Source organism: Lissotriton helveticus, chromosome 12 (assembly GCF_964261635.1).
Source record: "Lissotriton helveticus chromosome 12, aLisHel1.1, whole genome shotgun sequence".
NCBI lineage: Eukaryota > Metazoa > Chordata > Amphibia > Caudata > Salamandridae > Lissotriton > Lissotriton helveticus.
In genome coordinates, this window is record NC_136073.1 from 152,796,581 (window position 1) to 152,810,888 (window position 14,308).

Sequence of the window (14,308 nt, forward strand, 5' to 3'; positions counted from 1 at the left end):
CACTGTGAAATAACTTGGGACTGTATGAGCCACAAAAAGAAAGTCACAGAGAAAGCTAACTCATTGATATCGCGGATTGCCTTTGGTGATAGGAGGACAGAGAGTGTGAAATGGCTTCTTTATTTATTTATTTATTTATAAGGATTTATATAGCGCTAGCTGGACCCAAGAGTATCAGAGTGCTTTACAGGATTTGGAAACACAGAATAACAGACAAACTTAGTACAATTGAGAAAATGAGGCAAAAAAGATTTAAATTAGGAAGATCTAAATCAAATATCACAACTGGAAGACAGTGAAGATTATATAGTGTGTCAGAAGATGGAGAGGCGAGAGGGTGAGGGACAATTGTGGAGGGTGAGGGGTAGGTGGAATGCAGGAGGCAAGAGGTGGGTAGTATGAGAGGGAAAAAGGGGGGTGGCGGTGGGTGTGTGAATAGAAAGAGAGAAATATGATGGGGAGGAGGGTGGGGGTGAAACTATAAGTAAAGGGGGGCCAATATAGACAGTGTAAGGGGGAGGAGTTCATGGCTAGTGACAATAAATAAATTAAGAACCCCAGTATTTATTGAGAAGAAGCTACTTGAGGTATTTTTTAAAGTAGGGGTAGGAGGGGTGCAACGTAGATCTTTGGGAAGGGCATTCCAGGCGGAAGGCGCATTACCAGAGAACGAGCGAGACTGAGTTGATTTCTTTTTTAACAGAGGAGGGATAATGCTCCTCATTGTTCTAGTAAACCCCGCTTTTTGAAGTTTGTCAGAGAGGTAAGATGGGGTATTTTGATGAAGGGCTTTGTGCGTGATGCAGGCGATCTTGTAGGTGGATCTGCCTTCGATCGGAAGCCATTTAAGGTTTTTGAGAACAGGGGAGATGTGATCATAATGCTTACAGTCAGAAATAAGCCTGGCAGTGAGGTTAAGAACGGATTTGATAGGGGCTAGGTGGACTTTAGGGGTACCAGCAAGAGTGAGCGCAGATGAGTACAATCAGGTAGCGCTGAGCACCTGCCTAGCTGAAACTGTATCACATAATAATAATATTCTAATGTAAACGATACGTAACTTATGTCTAAGTGTGAGTAGCATGCTATTCGGCAAAAAATTTTTTGCATGGTAGAAAACAAACACAACAATTAATTAATACTCGCCGAGCCTCAGAATCCCAACTTTGAGTAGATCCTACTCCGGGTCAAGGATATCAACCCAGCTGTGATTCAGCGGCTGGACGGTGCGCTGATCCTGACTAGTGCACGTCACAAACCTGGGCACCCTCCCCAGCACATCCATCGCCTCCTCAGTCTGCTCAAACAGGGTGACGCCAACCCTAAATATCCTCTGCTTTCTCCTCCTTCTCTGCCTACCAGCCAAATTCCTTATCCTCCTTCCCAAGACATACAGAGCTGCCATTCTGAAAGAGACAGATGTGTTTGGGTGACTTTTTACAGTTTCCACCTCGTTACTACCTGATATACTTTGATGGTATTTGCGTTTTCTAAATGGCCATTTTGTGACAAATCACAATGCGGAAAACCTTTGTTTATAGTATGAGCGATTCGCTGTTTCTAAATACCAATTTGCGATTCCAAAATCGAAATGCAAACAATGTGACTTCTACATGATGGAAAGCGCAAATTGCACCATCAAAAATGGCTTTCGCACCTATTATAACACAATTTTGCATTTCCAAAAGGCCTGAAATAGTGATGTCAACATAAGGAAATGTAAAATGGCTTTGTACATATGGCCCTAAGTGTTTGCTCTTGATCGAATGTACATGTAGAGAAGCCATAGAAAGTGTTCTCTATCGAGTGGAGGTGTGATGAGCATGTGTACACCACTGTTGAAGTTAGGGCAGATAGGCAAAACTAACTTTACAATTGAAAATCCCTGGATCTGAGTATAGTAACAATTTAGGAGTCGGTAAACCTTTACTGAATCCTAAAATGGGATTATGATCCCATACTGATTCACTGTTTGTAACAGATGTTTTGTAGATGTCCCTATTAAATACTCAATCAGCACAAGATGACAAAAAACCCGGTTGCAAACATTCAAAGATTACTCCCGTCTTGAGGTGGTAAGCCATTCACAAAGGAGAAGGTGACCCACTCCCCTTTGTGAATGTAAAAGAAAGCTTGTTCTGGAATAAACAGTGGTCCAAGGGAACCGCAGACAACTTTTAAACTTAAAAAAGAAAACTTAAGGGCCAATTACGATGTCCGGCAGAAAGCCCCCTCCTGACAGTCAGAATCTCCTTGACCGTGTCGGAACCCATCCAACCGACTCAGTCGGTTTACAATCCACCTGACTGATTACGATGCTCAAGGTCAGGAGGTAAACCACACTGTCATTCAGAATCGATTCCGATTGCCTCTCGGAAAAACCGAATTGGTCGGAGCTGCATTGTACACCTCCGTAGACAGAGTTTCCGACCTCGTGTGAATACGATGTCGATTTCCAGCAGCTTTTCCGAGTCGGTCTATCCGACATAGAAAGGCTTTCAGAAAGTGACTTTTGAGGCCCTAGGAGGGCTCCCTTTACCCTGCAGCCTCCTCTGGTTTGGGTCCGAGGGGGTACCTAAGGGACCCCCCAGGAAAACCCTGCACTGTGTGGCAGGTACCGTGGGGTGCCTGCAACAGGGTTTTACACACACACCCTATTTCTCCATAGGAGCCTGTGTTGTCAGTCGGAACACAGGCTTCCATAAAAGTCAATGGGACTCCGACCGAAAAATGTTCAGTTGCATCATAATCGGGCAGGCGGAACCGCTGACCACAAGTCGGTTGGTTCCGATTCCGAGTCAGCGTTTGGCAGAAAGTTTCCACCCAAAATTGTAATTGGCCCCTTAGTTTTAAATGTAGCCATGTTTCCTTTGAAGAAAACAGACTGCATAAAAAAATATATACTTTATCTAATGGCAATCAGATATGGTTGTCTGCTGACCCCCGCAGGTGTCAATCTCTATAGGAGACACATGCAGAACTTTTGTTATACAATTGTCTTATAAACACATGCTTAATAAATGTTAGATGAAAATGCTTACTTTCTCAGTAGTAAGAGGTAGAGCTTGATCTTTCTTGATTTGGAAATGTTTAATGTGGTCTTTCAACCATTGACGCTACTCCATTTTCTCTTGCTCTTAGCTATGTGTCTGGTATTGTGGACTGCTACTATAAGGGTGATGAGAGCATCCAGAAAGACCAAGAGCTTCAAGCGTGGGTGAGGGAGATCTTCAAAGAAGGCTTCCTTGAGAGAAAATCATCAGGTATGATGGCTTGACCTTGTTGCCAAGTGTTTTTGTTCATCCTCCCCATTCACATTCTTCTCACTGATTTTGGCTTGATAGCAAACCACAAAACATTGAGGCAGATTGTGAAATCAAACGTTTTAAGAATTTTCATGCTTGAAGTGTCATTCAACGTTAAGAAATGAAAAGTTTCTAACATGGGGCCCTATTAGGATGGCGGACGGACCTGCGTCCATCCGCCACCCCAGAGGTGGAGGGACCGTCCGCAGGGGCAGCGGCGGTCCCTCCGTGCAAATTAGGATGTGACCGCCACCCTGGCGGTCACATCGTGTATGTTTAACATTGCGGCGGGTGCTGCTTGAAGCCGCACCCGCTGCAATGTTAAAAATGCAAGCAGTGCATTTGCATGCACAAAGCGGCAGGCACCGCGCGGTGCCTGCCGCTTCGTGCTTGCAAATGCATGGGGGTACCATAGGTACCCCCCATGTGCACCCCCACCCCCCTTCACCCTTGGGGCCCGCAACGGGCCCCCAAAGAAAAGACCGTATGCCTTTTCGTGGCGGCATTGCCGCCGCGGAAAGGCATATCAAAATGCAAATCCTAATATGGCTGGCGGTGTCTGATAGACACCGCCATCATATTAGAGCTTTTCCGCCGCGGTCTCGCTCCGGAAAAGCGGCAGGCGGTCTCCACGTGCGCAGACGACCCCCCTGCCATCCAAATCTGGCGGGGGGTCATTTCTCACAACGCAGCGGTGAATCCGCATCCTCCGGGCCGGCGGTGGCTTCCGCCGGCCCGGAAGATGCGGATTCACCGCAATCGTAATAGGGCCCTTGGTTTGGAATTCATTTTCTGTGTGTACTTCATTTTTTAAATCATATTAAAATGCAGTTTTTGGTTTCAGAACTCAATTGAATCTATAATTCTATACCATCTTTCAATGTAATAGAACTCAGAGAGCACTTTCAACAATGCCATCAATGCCATTGGATTGTAGCACCTTAATGTAAATGTGTAGAAACTTTTCAAAACTTAAGTAACTCACAGACAAATCATTTCAACCACACAACGACCCACCACTGGCCCTTGAGGCACAGGATCTGACACAATTTAATGTGTTGTGCATTTTCATAAATGTATTTCTGGTATTCTTTCAGGAGTGCCATCTTCTCTGCAGACCCGTGCTGAATTGATCAAGTATCTAACTATGGTGATTTTCACAAGTTCTGCTCAGCATGCTGCTGTCAACACTGGGCAGGTAATTGCGAATATACTTCTAGTACTGTAGGTAGTAGGGAAAAATAACTAATTGAAATTAAGAGTCTAACAAACTCATCTGTACCATAAACATCTTAAAAATGTGATGGTATTAACAAGCAGTGACACAGTATCAGTACTTTTCTATTTCAAGACTAGGGGCCAGATGTAGGTAAAATTATTTTACCACCTCTTAAATACCGAATCATACCGATTCGGTATTTAAGAAGTGGTAAAATATAAGTACCGAGATGTAGGTAAATACAGATGTGCATTTACCGAATCGGTAAAATTCGGTATTTACCGATTCGGTAAATACCGAACGGTAAATGCCCATTCATTCATAGGAATGATTGGGCATTTACCGGTCGGTATTTACCGAATCGGTAAATACCGAATTTCACAAGGGTGCAGGGGGTGTCACTTTGACACCCTCTAGCACCCACAAAACGGGTTCAGGTGCCATGTGGCAGGCATACCTGCCCTAAGGGCAGGTCTGCCTGTCATATGGCACAGGTGTGCATGCACACATGTGCATGCACACCTGAATCGGTATTTTACCATCAACTTGTATTTGATGGTAAAATACCGATTTTGTAGGGCTTGTGGGACTCAGAAGAGTCCCACCTACATCTCGATTTTACCGATTCTGTAAAAATACCGGTCGGTAAATTTACCGACCGGTATATTTACAGATTCGGTAAAATTACCGAAATGGCCTGTTTTCAGGCACCTACATCTCAAAAGCCAAATACCGGTCGGTAACGGCCGAATTCGGCCGTTACCGACCGGTATTTGGCTACCTACATCTGGCCCAAGGTGTGCAATATATGAATACTGTATACACATAGCAGTACAAGGGAATCAGTAGAGCACATTGCAAATTTGTGACCTTAGAAGTTGACCTGAGGAGGTCCAGAGGTTTACAAGAGGGAATTGCTCTGGATGGGGAGGTTCAAGATTTATTAGAAATAAAAGCTTCAGTAATGGGCCCTGTTCACCTTTGGACAGGAACATAAGTCCGCATGTGGACAATCGGGCAGCCTTTACTCATGGTGGCCATTGCACAGATTTGTTTCCCCCTTGCACCCTAGTAACCAGGCAATGTTTTTAAAGATGGTACACTACCAGCTGAGAAAGGATACCTCAAGAAGGAGACTCAATGTTCATATCCTTTTGGAATTTCTCCTCGCTCTGTGATAATTCTGTGTACATCAACTCTAGCTGGCATCCTGACTCCTGACTGAAACACAAACTTTTCCAACCTTCCCTCCAATGGTAATTTGATACCTAGCAAACAAACTTTCCTGCACTGAATTTCTTTTTGTCTAACAATTATATTTTTTGATGTAACATATGTTGGATTTTCAAGTGAAATTGTTTTTATATAGCACTCTGACTACCCCGGCTGTTGGTGCTATACACATCTTCTTAATTAAATTATCTGCAGCATTCAAGTGTTGTTATTTCTTTCTTTTGGGCTTGTGCCACTGTAGTTTGATTTTCTCTCCTGGATGCCGAACAGTCCCTGCACAATGCGCCAACCTCCCCCCAAGACCAAAGGCACAGCAACCCTGGAAAGTGTCCTCGAGATCTTGCCCGAGGTGGGCACTACTACTGCCTTAATGCTGGCTGTAAGGCTCCTGAGTGAGGAGCCAGGTGACACGGTAAGCATTCTATTTTCTCCTTGCATATGGTAGGTTTCCCAAGTTGTGGGTAAACAGTACCTCCTTGTGACTTTTTTTAATTAGGAATACCTGGCATGAGCTTTTGTCTAACATTGTCTTCAGTAAGATGGATTGTTGCATAGATAATTTTGTATGATGGAATAAATTCACCAAAGATGCTATCCATGCTTTGAACAAATATGCTGCTTTTGTGCTAAAGTGAATGCAACACACCAACAATAATACAATGTATAGTAACTAGCTAGACTCATTTGAATTATTAAATATTTATTCAATTATAAAATAATCATAAAAGACAGATTAAAAAACATAAAATCACAATACATAAATATATGTATGTATATATATATATATATATATATATATATATATATATATATATATATATATATATATATATATATATATATATATATATATATATATATATATTTTACCTACTGGCGGTCGCCAGTAGGTAGTTATAGTTAGGATTGATTTCCATAGGGAAATCGCAACATTCCATTGGGAATAACTTTGGCGCCGGTTGAGGAATCTGCCTGAATTTTTCAGCAACTTTGCCTCGCGGCGCTCCGCTCCTTCTCTGAAAGTTTGGGGGGGATTCGTCAAGCGGGGGCCGAGATAAAAGGGGGTCCCAAAACGTGTTTTCCCCATGGTAGTTTCCATAGGGCGGTCGGTCGCACTTTTAGCTCAAACGGCTGAATGGATTTTCACCAAACTTGGCAAAATTGTAGGGACTGGTAGCCCGATGTGCCTTTGCTATGTCTCAAGATATGTGCTCCAGAGGATTTTGAGTAATTTAGGTTCAAAAAATGTATATATCTATAGCCGCGCCCCGGTAGGCCCCGGGGAGTGCTCCGGGCGCTCCGGGCGCGCCACGCGACTTGCGTACGGAAAGCTGATTGTCTCTCGGGTGTCTGTAAACATTCAAAACATTCAAAACAGTCCGCAGCGACCGCCATCTTGTGTCTCGGTAGGATCGAGACACAAGAGGTGGCAAAAAACAAAGGGGGAAACGACCAAAAGGGGGCAGGGTAGAACCCTCCTGACCTCCTAGGTGTGATGTGGGGGCCATAAAAGGGGCCCGCGGGGCGGAAAAAAAAAATTCGATTTTCGCGGGGGGAGCGCCCGGTATGCGCACCGGGGGGCGCACCGGAAAGCGCACAAAATTTTATCAATGCAGTTCTGAAAGTTCTTGAGATATGCAGTAATCAGGTTGTATTGTCAGTAATGGTCAGTCCATCTGGATGCAATGATTTTAAACGGTATATCCAGAAGTTTTCCCTGGAGTCCGGTAGTGCTTCCTTTGAGACATGTTCCACGGGGAAAATCTTCAAATCTGATAGTGAATGATCCACAAGGTTAAAACGATTGGCTACAGGCTGGTCAATTTTCTTATTAATTATTGCTGATTTGTGGTTCCTGAATCGTGTGCGGAGGTCATTCACTGTTTGGCCTACATATTGTTTTTACAGCTCTGCCGTTGGCACTGAATCACATAAATAATGCATGTTGAGCGACATGTTAGATGCTGCCTTATTATTATTGTACCGTTTAAAATCATTGCATCCAGATGGACTGAACATTACTGACAATACAACCTGATTACTGCTTATCTCAAGAACTCTCAGAACTGCATTGATTCCACATGCCAAATGGAATCTTCACTCAAAATGCTTTTTGAAAATTCAGCTGTGTCATCTGTGCAGCCACTGAGCTTACCATCTTGAAACTACCTGAGGAAGGCGGAAGCTGAAACGTTGTAGTGGAAATATATTTTTGTTCTTTGGTAAATCTATCTGTTTGAGTCACTTCTTTCATATATATATATATATATATATATATATATATATATATCAGTCAGTTCAGGAAGCACACAAAGCGAGGAAATCCACAGGAAGCCTCGTATGAAGGTACACATTTATTTTGCAATCTTGCCAGCAGTCGCTCCACAGGAACTGGCACTCCTTGCTATGGCCAGACGCGTTTCAGGACCAGATGTCCTTTCATCAGTGGCAGCAAAAGAAAAGAAGTTCGCGCTGCACACGCGCAATTTAAGTTCCAAACACCTTCCCCCAGTGGGCGTGGCCATCCTGTGGCCTTCTGGTGCTCGTAGTTCGTGTGCATAGTATTACCACATAGGTGCGCTCTGATTTCTTTTAGTTCGTGCAATTTCAATCTTTCCCTCGTGGGTGAATGTCTGTTTCTCATGTTGCGGCTGCCCCGCTTCGTAGAGAGCAAAATGTACCTGTGCAGGCTCCAGCCCTGAAATAGAGCGTGCACACCTTCCTCCCGATGTTCCCAGCGCGTTGTAGGCCGGGGCGGGCCCGCTGTTTAGGCAGTGGTCTCTCCTCAACGGCCGTGCCAGCCGTTACAAATCAGTCAGTTCAGGAAGCACACAAAGCGAGGAAATCCACAGGAAGCCTCGTATGAAGGTACACATTTATTTTGCTGCACACGCGAACTTCTTTTCTTTTGCTGCCACTGATGAAAGGACATCTGGTCCTGAAACGCGTCTGGCCATAGCAAGGAGTGCCAGTTCCTGTGGAGCGACTGCTGGCAAGATTGCAAAATAAATGTGTACCTTCATACGAGGCTTCCTGTGGATTTCCTCGCTTTGTGTGCTTCCTGAACTGACTGATTTGTAATGGCTGGCACGGCCGTTGAGGAGAGACCACTGCCTAAACAGCGGGCCCGCCCCGGCCTACAACGCGCTGGGAACATCGGGAGGAAGGTGTGCACGCTCTATTTCAGGGCTGGAGCCTGCACAGGTACATTTTGCTCTCTACGAAGCGGGGCAGCCGCAACATGAGAAACAGGCATTCACCCACGAGGGAAAGATTGAAATTGCACGAACTAAAAGAAATCAGAGCGCACCTATGTGGTAATACTATGCACACGAACTACGAGCACCAGAAGGCCACAGGATGGCCACGCCCACTGGGGGAAGGTGTTTGGAACTTAAATTGCGCGTGTGCAGCGCGAACTTCTTTTCTTTTGCTGCCACTGATGAAAGGACATCTGGTCCTGAAACGCGTCTGGCCATAGCAAGGAGTGCCAGTTCCTGTGGAGCGACTGCTGGCAAGATTGCAAAATAAATGTGTACCTTCATACGAGGCTTCCTGTGGATTTCCTCGCTTTGTGTGCTTCCTGAACTGACTGATTTGTAACGGCTGGCACGGCCGTTGAGGAGAGACCACTGCCTAAACAGCGGGCCCGCCCCGGCCTACAACGCGCTGGGAACATCGGGAGGAAGGTGTGCACGCTCTATTTCAGGGCTGGAGCCTGCACAGGTACATTTTGCTCTCTACGAAGCGGGGCAGCCGCAACATGAGAAACAGGCATTCACCCACGAGGGAAAGATTGAAATTGCACGAACTAAAAGAAATCAGAGCGCACCTATGTGGTAATACTATGCACACGAACTACGAGCACCAGAAGGCCACAGGATGGCCACGCCCACTGGGGGAAGGTGTTTGGAACTTAAATTGCGCGTGTGCAGCGCGAACTTCTTTTCTTTTGCTGCCACTGATGAAAGGACATCTGGTCCTGAAACGCGTCTGGCCATAGCAAGGAGTGCCAGTTCCTGTGGAGCGACTGCTGGCAAGATTGCAAAATAAATGTGTACCTTCATACGAGGCTTCCTGTGGATTTCCTCGCTTTGTGTGCTTCCTGAACTGACTGATTTGTAACGGCTGGCACGGCCGTTGAGGAGAGACCACTGCCTAAACAGCGGGCCCGCCCCGGCCTACAACGCGCTGGGAACATCGGGAGGAAGGTGTGCACGCTCTATTTCAGGGCTGGAGCCTGCACAGGTACATTTTGCTCTCTACGAAGCGGGGCAGCCGCAACATGAGAAACAGGCATTCACCCACGAGGGAAAGATTGAAATTGCACGAACTAAAAGAAATCAGAGCGCACCTATGTGGTAATACTATGCACACGAACTACGAGCACCAGAAGGCCACAGGATGGCCACGCCCACTGGGGGAAGGTGTTTGGAACTTAAATTGCGCGTGTGCAGCGCGAACTTCTTTTCTTTTGCTGCCACTGATGAAAGGACATCTGGTCCTGAAACGCGTCTGGCCATAGCAAGGAGTGCCAGTTCCTGTGGAGCGACTGCTGGCAAGATTGCAAAATAAATGTGTACCTTCATACGAGGCTTCCTGTGGATTTCCTCGCTTTGTGTGCTTCCTGAACTGACTGATATATATATATATATATATATATATATATATATATATATATATATAAAATAAAAAGCAGCATTATAACAATATAACAATAGTTATAAAAACAAGAAAGCACTCCAACATGCTGCACCCATACGGCTCAAAGATTTACATTACAGTATTAGAAATGTATAACCTTATTCCAATATTAAAGCTCCTTTCAAGAAAGAGGAACCAGCCTGGATTACAGCATGATCTGCTAATAACTTTAAATATAAAAAGGTGGTTCAAACTGTCTAAATCCCCTCAATTTTAAAACAGGAATTAAATACTTCTGTCGTAAAAATTCATACACTTTACAGAACAGCACCAAAGGCTGCAAAGTCTGCTGTAGGAAAGGGCATACCTCAATCATTTTAGGATCAATGTGACCAGGTAGAAAACATATAAATGGTAAATAGAACCCAGCCAAAATGTTGTCAAAAGTGATCTTTCCCACGGATGTGTAGCAGCAAGGAGAAAAGGTTCAGGACCTGCCACAGTCTGCAGTGACAAAAGAGATCTAGAGGTTGTCCTTATGAACACCTTTGAATCTCTAACTTTCTTTAGATACTGTAAAAACCACTTTCCAATTAATCTTCTAACCCCTTACTAAGGAGATGCAGCATATAAAACATGTTTCGGCAGCCCAAGGTACGAGCAACAGACTCACATAACTCAACCATGGATTTCTGAGACTGTTGTCACAACCAAGGCAGTCCTCAATTACATCCCTGTTACATCCTGTGTGATCCCCAGACCACAGGGGGCTCCACAGTAGCATGGAAGCAAAATTCACAGAATCCTCCACATAGTCAAAACACAATTCTTCACATACAAATAAAGACAAGCTATTAGGAGCCAAGCCCAACGGCCACCTCCAAAAGTGATTCTCCTCTTGCTGTAGAACCGTACAATTTCAATATCCTCGGATAGCTGCACTATACAGAAGTAATGGTAGGCCTTTAATTTTGTCGATCTGCAGTAATGGTAATGTGGGTTTATTACCAATCTGTTTGGAAAATCTAAAAAGGGCACTACAGGCTAAAGAACAGCAAGAACACCTCTTTGATAAACAGGTAACCCGTTATTCAGATAATCACAAGTAACTCCCACAGAAGGGACATCGGGTACCCTATTAAACCTGTTACCCTTTATAATAATACAAATAGTTTTCCTCCCACGTAATTTGTAATGTGTTTTACTGCTAGACACCTCCAGCCCATTCAGAAAATTGACAAAAAGGTCAACAATAGTTTTTAGACCATACCGTTTGGGCCATAAGCACAGTGTCATCCGCATAAAGTAGGAAAGGCACAGGAACTGATTTTACCTTGGGCAGATCTTTTCCATGTGCGGCCATATAAGTATTTAGACAATTAATATATAAGAGAAACAGTAATGGTGCCAGCACACATCCCTGTCTAACCCCTCCATGCCGCATCTCACCGCATTCACACCTGAGATCACTGTCCTTAAAAAATGAATCAGTAGGATGGGTTAACATAACACCAACAAATGTGACCATAGCCTTGACCTATTCACCCAGTCAAAGGTACTACTCAAGTCCATAAATGCAAGGCGAATAGTTCCTTGCTTAGCAGATACATATTTTCCTATTAGAAGTTTGAGGTTCAGACTAGACGCTGTTCCATTGTAATTTTTACTTTCCGAAACCTAAACTGGACTGGGCGGAGAATATTATGTGATTGAGCCCACAATGCTACACGTTGTAGTATGATGTGCCCCACCACCTTCGCTATAGAATCGAGCCAAGAGATAGGTCTATAGCATGTAGGATCTTGTCTGTTCCCCTTTTTAAAAACAGGTAATCTAACCGCCGATTTCCAAGACAAGGGGAGACCTATCTGCACGGCTACAGTCAAAACATTTGACAAAATAGGGGCCCAGAGCTAGACTCATTGATACTTTTGTGACAGTGTGCTTCTTTAATTGTTCATTTAGGTGACTCATGAGGTGGCATTTCAGAGTGAGTTTTGAAAAAATGAATGTGCTTTGGTGCAACCAGAATCTGAACCCTGTACACAGTGGTCTGGTTGTAACCAGCAGATTCTGATAGTACATTCCTGGAGAGGAGCATAGCCAGACACTACGTTGGAAAGCTAGACTGGAGAGGTACTGTGGCCACTTTATATGTGACTGTCAAAGATTTGTAGAGGGTCGGAATTTCGGAACAAGCCTCCCAGATTTGTGTAAAACGAAGTGGTGGGCTTGTGTCTTGGCAGGTTGAGTATGGTTTTGCAGGCACAGTTCTGAATCCTGTCTAGTGAGTAGAAGTGATTTTGAGGGTGGCCATTGAGCAGGTAATATAATTTACAAACTGTTACTGAATGAATTCGCCAGGGTGGTGGGAAAAAGAAGACATCGCTATTTCTCTTATATTTAGCAGTGTCCGTGATAATAGAAGAGTTAAAGAGAACCCCAAGGTTTCTGGATGAGTATGAAAAAGTCTAGATGCCTCAATGAAAGTCTATGGATCTGGACACAACGATGCCGATGAGGAGGTGGAGAGAAAGTAAAGACCCTCAGTTTTGAGGGGGAGTTAAATGAGAGACTTGAGATCTATCCAAAATGTGATCATAGAAAAGCAGTCAGATTTATGGGTAGAAGGTAAGAAAGGATAATATTTGTGTAATCAGGGTAAGGGAAGCAAGAGAGGTCACCAGAGATGTCATGGTGTACAGGGAGAAACGTTTTGGGCCCAGGAAAGACCCTTCAGGCTCAGAGTTGTCATGGAATCAGTGGTGATCTCTTCCAGAGTGGCCTAAAACATAAGATAACCACTGAAAAGCACTAGGAGATGAGAAAAACAAGTAAAGATGATTCTATGATTAGGCTGTTCTAAACCAACATGATCACTTAGAAAACATCCATCAGCACGCCTTGCTTTTCTGTTGCTTCTCTAATATATTCTCTTAATTTACCATATTACATTTTTCATTTATTTTTAAAGAGGCCTTTAGGCACATTACCTGAAGAAAATTTTACAGAGGAGGAACCCAAACGGTGCATCAAGGTTTTCCAGGAACGCCTGTCCCAGATATCTGCAGAGATTGAAAGCAGAAACGCATCCCTGCCTCTCAAGTACAACTACCTGAACCCCAATGGGATTGAGAACAGCGTCTCCTTATAACGAACTATACATCCTGCAAGAACATCCGACGCTCAACCCTTGTCAGTAAATTGCATCCCTTGGCCCACATCCCTCTCTGGTATAGATGCTGACCAGCCAAGTATTAGCATCACTGGACCTTAGTCAGGGGTCCCTTCAAGAGCTGCAGTGTTACAAGTGATAAAAACAGAAACAGTCTGTTTGTGGAATAGGTCAAGTGCAGCAAGAGAGAAGCATTCACAGAAAGCAAGGCATTTGATTTACAAATGAGACCTAATTGACATCTGGCATCTTCCAAGCGTCCATCTTAGAAGAACCTAAAACATGAAGGAACCGGAGATTTCTCTGTTGTTCCTCCGTAAGCGATAGATAGCATTGATTTGTTAAGAGAAAGTGATGTATGTAATTGATGCAGACCTGTCACCATTTGAGAAGTAACTGAGGAAACAATATTGTGGAACACAAGTGAAGGTTCTTGTTTGTAAGAATCTTTAATAAACAAGCTTTGCAAATTAGAGATGTGTTCATAAAATATGTCCTTTTCTTTGAACAATTTAGAAATGTATACTTACATCCACTCGCCTTTACTTGAGTAGACCATTGATGGAGTTAATGTTATTCTGGGTCTGATTGAAGAGGTGAGGTACACAAGAACAAAGACTAGATTCAGGTTTATGTAAGTAACACACCAGCAACAATAAGACTACGCACATTTCATCATATTGACAAGTGCTTTGATTGAAGGAGAATGAATAAAAATCAAACATGATGCCT

General features: G+C 44.0%; 1 protein-coding gene across 2 annotated transcripts in view; it reads left to right on the plus strand.

Annotated features, from left to right (window-relative positions):
- The window catches only part of LOC144799615 (hydroperoxide isomerase ALOXE3-like), a 186,609-nt gene extending 172,609 nt beyond the window's left edge, over positions 1-14,000 (plus strand). For both annotated transcript variants that reach the window (XM_078671024.1, XM_078671025.1), the window contains 4 exons: positions 3,142-3,263; positions 4,403-4,503; positions 5,999-6,169; positions 13,376-14,000. In XM_078671024.1, coding sequence (XP_078527150.1) covers positions 3,142-3,263; positions 4,403-4,503; positions 5,999-6,169; positions 13,376-13,555 — 574 coding nt within the window. In that variant the 3' untranslated portion in view covers positions 13,556-14,000. The remainder of the gene's footprint in view (positions 1-3,141; positions 3,264-4,402; positions 4,504-5,998; positions 6,170-13,375) is intronic.
- Positions 14,001-14,308: the final 308 nt, after the last annotated feature.